Below are 13788 nucleotides of genomic sequence, written 5' to 3'. Positions count from 1 at the left end.
TAAACAATTACTAAAATTATCACATGTTTGAGAAATATAGTTCAGTTCTTTTTGTTGTTTAGTCTCGGAATTTCTTTGTGCCTCTCAAATGCCAGTCATGCTGACAAGTGCATAGACTTTGGTTATATTTGTGGTTGTCAGTGAGGTAGGTCCAGAGGGTTCAGATCCAGAATATCTACTTATGCGGTTTCATTTTTATCGAGCCCCGCTCGGTGCAAGCCTCTGGCTTGATTATGCAAAACCTTGTATAAACAACCGTATCAAACCACAACAGCTGTTATAAAGTGATAAGTTCATTCTAGCGTAAAGCTTGACAATGAATTAGAAAGAACGAGATAAACATAGCAAGAGCAGCATAGCAAGAGCTCAGATGCGAAGAGAGAGTGCGAAATTGTTTGTGAGAATAGAGAAGACAAAGAACCATACGAAAAGTGAGGCACAAAGCTAAACGGTAATATCAATTAGAACCTACACTAAGAGAAATTTAGTTTTAGTTGCACTTTAGGTTCAAAATAGCTCACAGACATTCGTGAATATTTTGATGCAGTGAAGATCAAAGTATACGAAAAATCAATCAATTTCCAGAAAATAAATTTTAAAAAAATATATTTCAAAAAAAGAAAAATGATTAGAAAATAAAGAAAGAGTTCATTTTTAACAATCTGAAAACTTGAATTTATTAAAACAACAATGAGAATGTCAAAATTAAAAGGAAAAAATCTATATTTTAAAATGTTTAAACATTTGTGTAGTAAGAACATAATTTAAGTTCAATTACAAACTTTTTGCATTCTACACATTGAAAAATCAAAAAACATAAATATAGCATAAAAAGAATCGAACTTAAGGGATTAAATTACTTTCTTAAAACTTGAAATAGTCTCGTTATATTTAAAATCAATTACTTGAATTGAACACTAGAAGTTAAAGTTTGGTATATGATATAACATTTTATATACCGACTTGAAATTTCACTGCACTTCCTCTTCAAAACCTTTTCTCGCAGTGTACAGAGTCCAACTGTAGCCGTGGGGGAAATGCCAAGTGCGACTGACAGAGAACCGAGCATGACGATCAGTTGATCGCAGCCGCTTCGACATGACGTTTTGGTGGCTGAGTCTCGCTCTGTTCTCAGCGGTTCTGTTGCTGCTCTGGCTATGGCTGCGACACACGTATAGCTACTGGGCGAGACGGGGCGTGTTGCACGACAAACCCGTGATGCTCTATGGCAATTTGTACAGCGTAGGCAGATCGACAACGGCTCTGGAACCCTTTCGCCGCTTCTATGAGAAGTACAAAGGTCAAGCGCCATTCGGTGGCTTCTACTTTGCAGTACGCGGAGCTGCAGTGCTGCTTGATTTGGAACTGGTTAAACTGGTGATGGTGAAGGAGTTCAACAACTTTGCGCATCGCGGCAACTACTACAACGAGGAGGATGATCCCATTTCGGCGCATCTATTCAATTTGGATGGTCGCGATTGGCGTGAGATGCGCAATAAGCTGACATCGACATTCACCTCTTTGAAGATGCATCAAATGCTGCCAACTGTGGTGGAGATTGCCGAACGCTTTGTGAAAGTGGTGCAGCAGCAGGTCGAGGCCAACAAGGGTGCCGAAGAGTCTCCCGTGGAGGTGAAGAATCTGTTGGCTCGTTTCACCATCGATGTTATTGGCAGTTGCGCCTTTGGCCTCGACTGCAACAGTCTCAACAATCCCGATGTCGAGTTCTATCACCTGGGGCACAAAACCTTCAAGGAACGGCGACATGGTCGTCTGGCCTTTGGCCTCATTCAGGCCTTTCCCCGGTTGGCCAAATGGCTGCACATCAAAATGGTCAGCGATGATGTCAGCGAATTCTATATGCGCGTTGTTCGCGAGACTTTGGAGTACCGCGACAAGCATCAGGTGCAACGCAACGACTTTCTCAATCTTCTCATGGAACTTCGGAATGAACCGAGTGGCGGCTTGACCTTTAATCAGATTGCTGCCCAGGCATTTGTCTTCTTCCTCGGTGGCTTCGAAACCAGTTCTAGTACCATGGGCTTTGCTTTGCATCTGCTTGCGCTGCATCCCGAGGTGCAACAACGTGGCAGAGAGGAAGTGCAACAGGTGCTGGCCAAGCACAAGCAGCTCAACTACGAGGCACTGCGAGAGCTCAAGTACATCAAGCAAATCATTTATGGTAAGTAGTTTCTTTAACTCGAAAAGTATCTCCAACTCAATCACATTCTTAACTACAGAAACCCTTCGCAAGTATTCGATTGCCTCGATTCTCATACGCAAGACACTGGAGGACTTTCAGGTGCCTGGCACATCGTATGTTTTGGAAGCTGGTCTCCCTTTGGTTATACCCGTGGATGCTATACATCATGATCCCGATATTTACCCCGAACCGGATAAATTCGATCCGGATCGTTTCACACCCGAAGCCATCGAACAGCGTCATTCAGCTGCGTATTTGGCCTTTGGTGCCGGACCAAGGAATTGCATCGGATTGCGCTTTGGTGAAATGCAATCTTTGGTGGGCTTGGCTGTGCTGCTTCAGAACTTTAAGTTCTCGCCAGCCAAGGAAACAGAGATACCACTGCAGATCAATAAGACGAGTTTCTTTCTGCAATCACGTGGCGGTATTGTGCTTAATGTGGAAAAGGTCTAACTTCAAACATTTCCGTATTATGTTATTTACATACTTATGTATTCCCTTTAGCTTTAAGTCTATGTATACTTGAACAAAATATATATGTGACTAATCTGTAAATTGTTGAAGGGCTTATCATTTGGTCGAGTGCCCAAAATGTCAGTCATTGTGTTGTAATATTTTGTATTTGGGTTGAAGCATGAAGCAAACTAGTCGCAACTCAATTAATGTTCACCCAACTATTTGACTTTTGTTCCATTAATATGCTAGCAGCTCCCCTTTCCTCGCGCTGTCGATGTGATAAATAAATTATCACACACTTCACGAACTTCACCTGTTTCGACTGTCACCAAGGTAAAGATTATTAGGCATGCAACATAATTAGCCCAGGCGATGACTTCTCCTACGATGACTGAGAACCTACTCAAACATGGCAGCTGCTCATGATTTGTCACACAATAAATTATGCAATTTCACATGCCAAAAATGAAGACATTCGTCTGTAGAGAAGTCACCTTCTCTCTCTATGTGTTCTCTATTCTTGCGTGTCTTTGTTCAATCATCATCAACTACAGCAATCCATCCATCCATTCTCCAATCCATCCCTACATCCATCCATCCACTACAACAATCATCATGGGCTTTTGCATGCCGAACAGAACGACATCTCACTTGGGTCTCTGTCTCGCTTTTCCTCTGCATATAAATAAGTAAATAGTTGCTACACAACATTGACTTTTACGAGTGTGTATGTGTGTATGTGTGCGTGTGTATTGTTGTGCTTAGGTTGATTGTAATGTTGATGAACCTGAATTATCACATGCCGTTTGATGGACTGCAAACACGCACAAAACTTGGCAACTGTCGCCAGACTCTTCGAACTACACTTAACTCTCGAGTGACCTTAAATATTCGCGCAAAATACACTGTGAGAAATATGATTAGCAAAAATAATTCAAATATAAAAACTATGAAATAAAGTATCTCTAAAACAAGATTTTAAGGATAAGCCCTAAAATAGGAAGCACACAATATAGGTATAATTTAGATAAACTACTATTCAGTCGACAGACAAAATTACATTTTATGTTTAAGATCAGATAATAATAAAAAGAATAGATAATAAGAAATCTTCAACAAACTTTTTATTAATCATAAGAATTAAAATTGACGAATTCAAGTATTCAATTTAATGGAATTATTTTCATTGTTCAGCTACTTTAATATATCATATAATTCAGCTGCATTTCTTGCAGTGTATCTTGCAGTTCAGTTTGTTTAGTGGGTGAAGAGGCTGCTTGGGTCTCTGGCGAACTGTCAAGTTGATAATCTCTCGACACTTTGATGAAATACTCTCTCACTCTCTCTGTCTCTATGTCTCTGTCTCTCGCTTTCGCTCTTGTTTATGCCATGGCATTGATAAATCGTCACAAGTGGCAAACAACAAAGGCACCCGCACCACCACCGCCACCGCCACCGCCACCACCGTGGCCACCGCAGTCGCCGCTAGATGTCGCCACATTCCACAGCGCCTCTTATCAATGTAGGCTGTTGTCGAAGTTGTTTTCGTTGTTGTTGTTGTTGTCTTTTCTGTATTTTGTTCATCATGTCTTTGTTTATTTGTCGCTGTTCAACATGTAAACGACTCTCGGACATTGATTAATTTCGTAGTTAATTTGTCAGCATTAATCAGTATTAACTTAAATGGGCATCAACACGCCTCCCAGTATTTGACTGCATTAGTCCAAAGGTATTAACTGACACTCACTTTGACTTCAACTTCAACATCGACTTCGACTTTGACTCATTCCATATTCTTAGTTGTTTTTTTCGTATGTTTTTCTTTTAATTAATTTTTGCATAAAGCTTAGCGTAGTTCTTTAGTAGTTGTAGCTGCAAGTTGCTTCAATTAATTGCTTGGGATTTCTTTTTGTAAGCTTTGGATAAAAGCGCAATTAACTGAATTGCCTTTCGCTTCATTCCACTGCAAAAAGGTGGGAGATATGGTTACTTAGAAGTGAGCTGCGCGTAATGACTCAAAAAGACATCAAACCCTCAGCTTGTGATTCACAAGTAAATCGAGGTAGATTTTCTCATCAAACTAACTTTTTTTATTGTGCTCTTCCGTTCTCAGTTCTCAGTTAATTACTGTTGCGTTGAGATAAACTCCAGATGCTGTATTACATCATGAAGGTGGTTACAATTCCAAATAATCATGATAATTACACAATTTATTTTAGGTATTTAAGTATTACAGTCTTGATGGTAGATTTATTTAGTTATTAAGGAACACTTTACTCATAGAAGTTGTTTTGTACGTAATAAAATTAATACATTGTAATAATAATAATTAAAATAATAAAGCCTTAAATATTTGACTAACAAAAATATTTAATTTTCTATAATATACAATATTCTAAAATCAACCATTCTTTTCATGTTTCCCATCCATCTAATACTACAAGATTTTTCTTTAAAAAATCAATTCTAAGTATTTGGTACTTTCAGATCAAGTCCACAATCAACATGACCATTCTGACGATTCCAATAATTAACTCGTAAACTACAAAATGATTAATGCCACAAATGAATGCCAATTATAGAACACGTCTCTAGGTTAACAAACTGAATGGGCAAAGAAAACCACCTGAAATTTATTGTAATAATTATAGTACGAGTATTCTACGTATTGGGTACTTTTAGACCTGCTTAACAATCAACTTGACCATTCTGACGTTTCCACAATAATGACTCGTAAAATTCGAGAAGATAAGCGCGGCAAATGTTGCTTTAAATAGTTGTCGCAGATATAAACATTCCGTTTTATCAATTAATGCCAATCAAAAAGTACTTTAAAATGATTCAAAGTCGTGTGTAAGACAAGGCTAATTACTGCGATATCGATTGGACGATAAAATAGAGATTCCTGTAACCCGCAATCAATTATTATATCAATACTGATCCCAAAACAATTTCAGATCATGATCCATAGTTTTATTTTAATACAGATTGCAAATCATTCTGCCAAACCCAAACTATAAATATTGTTTACTTTCTACTGAATTTGCGTTGAGTATCATTTTAATTGAATTTTGATAGTATTACACTGAATGTACTTGCAACAAACCAATTTTATTATGCTTGATAAGAGTGGACGTACATTCTGAAAACGCTATCGGAATGTTTTGAGTTTTTTTCTCTATTATAAGGCTCTGCGTATATAAAGGTTGTATTCAAACAAAAGTTTGTCATTCACGAATTTTAAACACAATGGACGCGGTCAAATTAATAACTGTTGGTTTGCTCTTTTACTTAGGACTGACAGAAGTCAGTTCTATGCAGGATGCACAGGATATGCTTATAACCAAGCAACAATACCAAAGGATAATGGAATATCGTCCGCTTGGTGTGGAGTTTACTGAACATTTTCGAAACTTTTCCCTAGCTGACTTGGAGTTGGCTAATAACGAAACATCCAGTGAGCAGGATCAACAGTGTCAGGAGGATGTGGCTCAATTAATGCAAGGAGTCATCACACTACGCTTATGGGCATTGGAAAGTGAGTGAAAATCATTTGTGAAATATTTCAAATTGTAAGTGATTCAATTTATTGTAGTGATTGATTCATGGGGTTCGTATCCGAGTGGATTTTTTTATGGCAATAGCTTGGATATGGGCAACTACGATGAGTGTCTCAGTATCGATAAGGAAATTGCCGAGAATCACAATATTAAGGGAAAATACTGCTTGGCAAGTCTGTTGACTATGAGAATTGCAGTTTGTTTTCCCTCCAGCTGCTCGGTGGCTCTCATCAACACCTTTCTGAAACAGTTGACTAACAATGCTCTTTTAAGTCCGCAAATATCGAACGAAATCAACTGCAAGACTGCTGACAGAGAACCTTATGATGGCTTAACAATATTTACAATGTAAGATGATTTCTTTTATATTTATTTATTGATTTATAATCGTAATTTGAATTGCAGTGTTTTACTCTCAGTGCTAGCTGCTGCAGTGCTACTCGCCACGCTCTGCGATTACCTTTTCTTTGTGGATCAAAGTACGTATTTATAAAATAATAGAAAAAAGAAATAAAATTACAATTCAAATTGTTCTCTTTTTCAGCTAAACTTCCAGCCATAGTCAAAGCTTTCTCAGCACGCGCAAATTCTCGAGTTCTCTTCCGTCTTGTGCAACCCAATTCGAATCCGAATGTCATCGATTGTCTTCATGGCATGCGTTGCATGTCGCTCATTTGGGTTGTTTTTGCGCATCAATTCATGCTCTCACTAATGAGTCCGAATATAAATGGAATCAAAACGATCTCAGTGAGTAATCTGATGTCTAAAATATTTGCAGCATTTATTGATCTTTGTTTTACAGTGGATGACAACTCCATTTGCCAGCTTTATACTCCACGGTTTCTTCTCAGTTGACACTTTCTTTCTGCTCAGCGGCCTTTTGGTAGTTATGATTGCACTGCGATCACTGGAGAAGTAAGTTAAATACTATACGAAAGATAGAATAAACTAAGAATTTGTTTTTATTCCTCAGAACCAAAGGAAAACTCAATATTCCATTGATGTATCTTCATCGCTATTTGAGATTAACTCCAGTTGTAGCTGTGGCTATTATCGTCCACATGAAACTACTTCCCATTGTGGGCAATGATGGTCCAACAACTGCTCAAGCGGCAGTTGAGAACTACGAAAATTGCAAAACCAACTGGTGGATGACCTTGCTCTATGTCCAAAACTATGCCACAAAGAACATGGTAAGTTTAATTTTTTAAATTGGTTTTTTATCTTATTAATTTGATTGCTACAAGAATATTTTATTCTTTTTTATAATAGTCAATTATATTCCTTCATATTAACATAAAATGAATTTAATTAAATCCATCAATATATTCATCTTTTATATTATTATTAAATATGTTATATTATGCCTTAATTCTACAATTTTTCAAATTATTAATTTAAGTTAAATTGAGCTCTAAATTCCTATAATCTTTTTTGATTTGCATTTCCAAAGTGACATTTAATTTTAAATAAAATCATCTGCATTAAATATATATTTATTTATATAACATCTCGTTATGATCATCATCATAATAGTATCTAATTTCGTTATTGTAGTGCTTAAATCACACTTGGTACTTGGCTGTGGATATGCAACTCTATATTCTATCGCCCATATTTTTACTAACTTTGTATAAATGGGGCAAGAAGGCAGCTGCAGGAATCTTTGTGCTCATGCTTTTGCTCTCTGGCTGCCTCTTTGCCACAATGATGACGGGCAAATACGCCGTAAATGTTGCGTAAGTTTAGTACCTTACACACATCGTGAAAAACTTATTAATTGCGATATCTTACAGCATTGGAGATCTGGGAGTTGAGGGTCAACGCAAACTCTATTTGGCCACACACACTCATGCAGCTCCTTGGCTGATTGGGGCGCTTCTTGGCTATTTCCTGCATGCGACTCGAAACAGATCCTTTAAGCTGAATCGCATCTTCATTTGGCTGGGCTGGATTCTCTGCCTGGCTTTGTTATTCACCTCTCTGTTTGCTGTGTATCCAGCGGCAAATGGAAGTGCACCTGCATTGACATTGGGAGAGCAGTCAGCTTATTATACGCTGAGTCGCATCGCATGGCCTTTGGGTCTCAGCTGGGTGGTGTTTGCCTGCATGAAGGGATACGGTGGATTGGCCAATAGCTTTCTTTCTTCTCCACTGTGGCAGCCCCTGTCAAAACTCTCCTACACTGCCTACATATTTCACATATTCATTCAGCAAATGAACGGCAGACGTCTGCGAACTAACACTTTCTTCTCCGACTACGAAGTGGTAAGTGGAATGTTGAAATATTTTCATTACATATCACTAAATATTATTCATTTTACTAGATGCTGTCATTCTGGTCAGCCTTCGGCTTTATCCTGTTGCTCTCTTACGTAATGTACATAATTGTGGAAGCACCATTCGGTGCTCTGGAAGGCATGCTAATGCCTCAACGCAAACCAAAACAAAATACTGAACAACAGAATGAGAATCACACTGAGGAGATTCAAGTTATCGAGGTGCCAAGAACATCCGATTCTCAAGAACACACAAAAAGTTGTGAAGAGCAAGAAAACGTTGATAATTCTACCAAAACTTAATTACACATTCAAAATTTTTGCATAAAGTTTTCTGTAAACCACAAAACTGTTTTTATATGCTCTGAATCTTTCCAGAATATTTTAAGATCCGTCAGAATAAAAAATAAACCCAATAATTAGCTTTATCAACAATAGTAGATATTTTTTGTATAAAACATAAACATTAACCTGTTACTAACTTAATTTGAAGCATGGGAGTCATGTTGTTGATAAAAATGTTATTTAATTTTAATAAACTTGTTATCTCAGAGAACCTGAATCGTATTGATTTTCGAGATGATATTAATATTTGAGCATCTTTGATAAATATCTGATCACTCTGGTGTCAATAATATATTGATATATTTGAAATTAGAAGTAGAATGTCTACTACGAGCAAGTTTTAAACAATTATTGAAATTGAAATTGTTTTATTAAGGTACTGTGAATGAATAATTACAAATTTATACTATAATATTATTAATAATTTATATATAATATATATTTTGTAAAATCGAACATATTTTATTTCTACCTCTGATTAATAATACGAAATTTCTCTTTAAAATATAAATTCTATAGATATTTACAACATGACAACACTTGGCAACCCCAAAGTGCAGACCAGAGTTGCCACTGTGTTGATTCGGGCTGCACTCTTTGTCAGCAGAAATGTTTACACACGCACATTCACACACTCTGGCATAGGCACACACACACACAGGGGGTCGGTGTAGAGAAAACCCTTGAAGCACGTTTATGGGTTAAACAGAGCAAACAAAAGCAGAGTGTGGACTTCCTTTTGGCTTTTCGAACTGCCAGTTTATATGTACATATGTATGGACGTAGTTCCCTTCAACTTCTTCTTCTTCTTCATCTGCTGGTTTTTCGTCTTTTTTATGTTCCCATGTACAAAATGGCGGCCAGGCGCACCTGTCTGCACTTAAGCGTGAGTAATGGGGACGACGGCGAGGCTAGGCGAGTCGGGGCAAGGCGAACTAATGCAACACGGCGAATTCAAGTGCCGAACATAAAGGTAAACATGCTAAGCGGTTTTTCTATGGTGTGAGAGGGAGATCGGGAGAGCAAGAAGTCAACGGGAAGTGTTTGCACATGCCAAAGCCGACAATAAAGGCAGCAATAGAAAAGGAGGAAGACGAAGAAGTAGAACTAGAAGCAGAAGCAGAAGCAGACGCAGAAGAAGGTGGATTGGGACAGAGCAACGAACGATGAACGACAAGCGTTGATAAAAATGCAAACACTTTTAGCCGCTCTCTCTCTTTCCCCTCTCTCTCTCTCCGACTGCAGTGAAAGTGTTAGACACCCGACTGCAAATATACCGAGTTTAAGGGAGAGCGGACGGAATTCAGTCTTTTTGTCAGCCCAATTGCGGTTTACAAACTGCTCCGCTATCCCGTTTTGTCCTGTCCTGTCTTCTCCCTTCCTGTGCTTTGTCCTGTGCGTCTGCCAATTGACGGCTACTTGACATTTGCGTTGCTGTTTACACACTGTGCGCTCGCTTGGCACTTAGCCACAGACCCCCCTCCCCCTCCCCCACCTACATAGTACATGGACAAATGGGGCAGCGGCCTCTTCATGCCCCACTCTGGACAGCAAAAATATTATTTTAGCGTGTGAAAAGTGTAAAGTGCTATAATGTTTGAAAAATATACTGTATAACAGTTATTCACACACACACACACACACACAAAAGGGAGGAGGTTAAGTTGACTCGACTTGGTAACGACAACTTATCCAACTTCAGCAACAGCGACAGCTCTACAAATGTTATTCTTCATTTTGTTTGATTTAAGCTGATCAAGTGTTGCAGTCTTTGCAACGAGGTTATGCTACGGTCTTGGCCCTCTACCATTCTCCTTTCCACCCTCTTCCCATCGACCATCTTCCTCTTCATTCATATTGTTTACACTCGAGTTGGCTAAGTGCAGGGCCCAGTGTTGAAGTGTAGTTAAGTGTATATGGTTGTAGTACTCATGTTTATACATCACAAGTTGTTACTACCGTTTGACGCATTGGGGAAATTGCATTTGCAAAACTTGAGAAATCTAGTTAAGAGTTATGAAATTGTGATATGCATTAAATGGTGAGGAAAGCTTGAAACAACAACAATAATACAAACAATATGTCATACATTGAGAAAAATTAATTTTGAAAATAATAATAAGTGTCAATAAAGAGCTCTAAAATATTCTTTTAAAAATGTCGATCGATGACTGACGAATGATCTTAATTTTTAAATAGTACCAAAGCAATCTTTTGATATTCATAAATATTTTATTAATTTCTCTATTAAAAAATGAGAAAAATAAATAAACTTAAATTTTGAATAATTTCTACTATGTATTGAATATCTAAAGGGAGTTCTTTAAGTTAAATACAGTTGAGATTTTAAACTTTCTTCGATTTACATTTCGTTTGCTCGTAATTCAAATTATTTTTGAATTCCTGCTGATCATTTTTATGATTTTTTTGAAAAGTACTTAATTTAATGTGTTTTCTACAGACTCCTACGACTTCCCTGGGCGTGTGAACTTGTCAACGCGGCTAGTAAGAAAGTGTAAATTTTACGATCAATTTCCGTTGCAGCAAAACAAGCCCAAAAAGCATGTTATGAGGTAGACACACGACTCGTTAAAAGGGAGACCGCATCTCGGAAATACTAAACCATTGTAGGCAGCCAGACTAGGCAGCAACCGCACTAAATATGAACATTAAAAACCATAAATATTAAAACATAAAAATAGGCACATAACAAACAAAAGTAAGAAATAAAATTCGAATAGGGAAGCGTGGCAATAACAACACAAATCTTTGGCAGCCAAATGAAAATGAATTTCCAAACAATGAAAACAGCTGGAGTTCCACGGAAGAAGCGAATGCCACCCAGCGTCTATGGAGGAGTCACACAATTAGTCACAATGGAAATTGGAAGATCGATGGAGTTAGAGCATCATGGAGACGGGGGCGAGAGGTAGATATAGGGAAATCAATTTCATTGCGTCTGGGTCTGGTTGTCTTTATCGAAACGGCATTTCCATTTACAAGAACCACAGCGAGATATCAGCTCTGGGTAGTGTATTAAAAATCAATGAATAAATAAACAGAACAACGAAATCCGTTGCACAGTGTTTTCTTCTTCTTCTGCAGCATTTCCATTCAATTTCCCCAGTTATTGTTGTTGCCTTGATGCCTTGTGTGGTGATTTATATTTATAGTATTTTTGGGACTCGCTGTGTGAATTCCGTCGGCATCGGCGACAGCTAAAAGCTTTGGCGGCACACGTCTTTGGCCATTGCAGTCGCAGGTGTCTGGGAGGAACTCAGATCGCAGACGATTTCTCAGTCTGGCTAACACCTTAATGAGTCTGCCTGATCAGCTATTAAAGTTGTTTTCCAATACGTAAATGCATTTTGGTTGTCATTTCGAATGAGACTCGCTACAGGAGGGAACATTTAGTATCTAGAAGTTAATTAGAGCGGCGTGGGCGTGAGTTTTTATTTTAGTATTTTAAACTAATCACAATCTAATCGCAAAAACAACATATTTTAATTTATGGCAAATATATTTTAGTCTCTTTAGATTAGACAATTGTCTGACGCGATAAACAGACACTTCAACAGTATTTCTATTAATAGCTCAGTTGACTTTGTTGTTCTTTTCATTAAATCAAACACAAACGATAAGAACAACTAGCGTACGCTTCAAGTGCGCACTTTGCCGCAGATCGTTCATGTGACTCCGTGGCGCAACGGTAGCGCGTCTGACTCCAGATCAGAAGGTTGCGTGTTCAAATCACGTCGGGGTCAATTAGTAGGATTTACTTTTTTAAAATAATTTTTTTCATAAATTCAACTCATTTAATAGTGCGCAAAATCATTTTTTGTTTGTTATTTTCATTATAATAAGTATTATGCATGGACTATTAATATAACTTTTGTTGCACATTTCAGACAGAGAACTTTATTCAATTGATTGCTTAATTAGCGAGGTTTTTGTTTCATAACTGAAAACAATTGTAAATGTCAACAGTTGTCGTTTATTGTTGTATCGCATTTACTACACATAATTACAACTGCAACAACAACAATATCATCATCAATAATGAGTCAGGGGGCTGGGTCAGGGTCAACGCCTATATGATGGTATATTATGAGGGCTTTCACTCAGCTGCCGCCCCCCGTTGCGCAATGTGTTTTGCAGTCGGATCATAAATGGTGTTAATTAGTCGGTAACGTCAATCGGCAATATGTTTAAATCGAATGTTGAAATTATGAAGTCACTTTGACAACTGAAACAGATCAATTTAGATGCCATTTGCAATTTATTTACTTAGATTTTGTAAACTATAGAAATGTTGGGAAATTCTTTTCTACTGACAGCTTCTGTAAATATGCATGTTTGCTAGTCTAACACTTGGTCATTGTTTTCAGGGGGTTGATGAGAATGAAAATCAATATTTATACGTCTGTGACATCCTAGATTGTTGTCAATAAATATTTAATTGATTTCTGATTGTGACATATGGCTATGGATTGACACTGATTGATGGAAAAGTATCAGATAACTGCAGAAGGATGAAGACTTTTCTTGAAAGGAATATTTATTGAGTTCTAAGCTTTTTATTTCCTAATCGGAATGTGATAAGTGCGTTCATCTCTTTGGCTAACTCATTCATTATTCACTTTTAAGCACACCCATTTATAAACTCTTACGAAACTATAAACCAAATGCACATTGAAAACTGTAATTAATAATAGTGTACTGCATGAAAATAAAAAGCACTAAATAAAGAAACTTAAGAGCTTCCTCGGTCAAGCGTAAGGCATAAAGCACGCCCACTTAAACATACACAACTTGAACTAACTATAATCACATGGATCAAAGAAAAGTCGAAAAACGACAACTTAGCTGCCCCGCCCCCTCTTTTCATTCAAAGTGCACTTGTCATGGAAAACAGTTGTAAAAATTCCCACAAATGGTCAATACA

The 13788-nt window shown here is 37.6% G+C and overlaps 3 protein-coding genes and 1 non-coding gene across 4 annotated transcripts in view; 3 read left to right on the top strand and 1 right to left on the bottom strand.

Moving 5' to 3' along the window:
- Positions 1 to 13788, bottom strand: part of LOC133841117 (nyctalopin) — a 108548-nt gene that overhangs the window by 75527 nt on the left and 19233 nt on the right. The window lies entirely within an intron of this gene.
- Positions 1070 to 2758, top strand: LOC133843298 (probable cytochrome P450 6a21). The gene is made up of 2 exons (XM_062276802.1): positions 1070 to 2182; positions 2241 to 2758. The coding sequence occupies exons 1-2, from the start codon at positions 1099 to 1101 to the stop codon at positions 2654 to 2656; spliced, it is 1500 nt and encodes a 499-aa protein (XP_062132786.1). The 5' UTR covers positions 1070 to 1098; the 3' UTR covers positions 2657 to 2758.
- LOC133842799 (nose resistant to fluoxetine protein 6-like) lies at positions 5903 to 8907 on the top strand. Its single transcript, XM_062276052.1, has 9 exons — positions 5903 to 6197; positions 6255 to 6567; positions 6625 to 6698; positions 6764 to 6966; positions 7022 to 7134; positions 7193 to 7412; positions 7777 to 7958; positions 8016 to 8487; positions 8547 to 8907. The coding sequence occupies exons 1-9, from the start codon at positions 5909 to 5911 to the stop codon at positions 8799 to 8801; spliced, it is 2121 nt and encodes a 706-aa protein (XP_062132036.1). The 5' UTR covers positions 5903 to 5908; the 3' UTR covers positions 8802 to 8907.
- Trnaw-cca (transfer RNA tryptophan (anticodon CCA)) lies at positions 12536 to 12607 on the top strand. Its single transcript has one exon. It is a non-coding gene; the product is annotated as a tRNA-Trp (tRNA).

This window comes from Drosophila sulfurigaster, chromosome 3 (assembly GCF_023558435.1).
Source record: "Drosophila sulfurigaster albostrigata strain 15112-1811.04 chromosome 3, ASM2355843v2, whole genome shotgun sequence".
NCBI lineage: Eukaryota > Metazoa > Arthropoda > Insecta > Diptera > Drosophilidae > Drosophila > Drosophila sulfurigaster.
The sequence above is the reverse complement of the archived record's forward strand: the minus strand, read 5'-3'. Positions and strand labels throughout refer to the sequence as shown.

Bases quoted from the DNA above. Each gene is read 5' to 3' on its own strand.
- LOC133843298 (XM_062276802.1), top strand. From the start codon at position 1,099: ATGACGTTTTGGTGGCTGAGTCTCGCTCTGTTCTCAGCGGTTCTGTTG. The intron at 2,183-2,240 runs GTAAGTAGTTTC...TCTTAACTACAG, and splicing joins CATCAAGCAAATCATTTATG to AAACCCTTCGCAAGTATTCG.
- LOC133842799 (XM_062276052.1), top strand. From the start codon at position 5,909: ATGGACGCGGTCAAATTAATAACTGTTGGTTTGCTCTTTTACTTAGGA. The intron at 6,568-6,624 runs GTAAGATGATTT...TTTGAATTGCAG, and splicing joins GGCTTAACAATATTTACAAT to TGTTTTACTCTCAGTGCTAG. The intron at 8,488-8,546 runs GTAAGTGGAATG...TCATTTTACTAG, and splicing joins TCTTCTCCGACTACGAAGTG to ATGCTGTCATTCTGGTCAGC.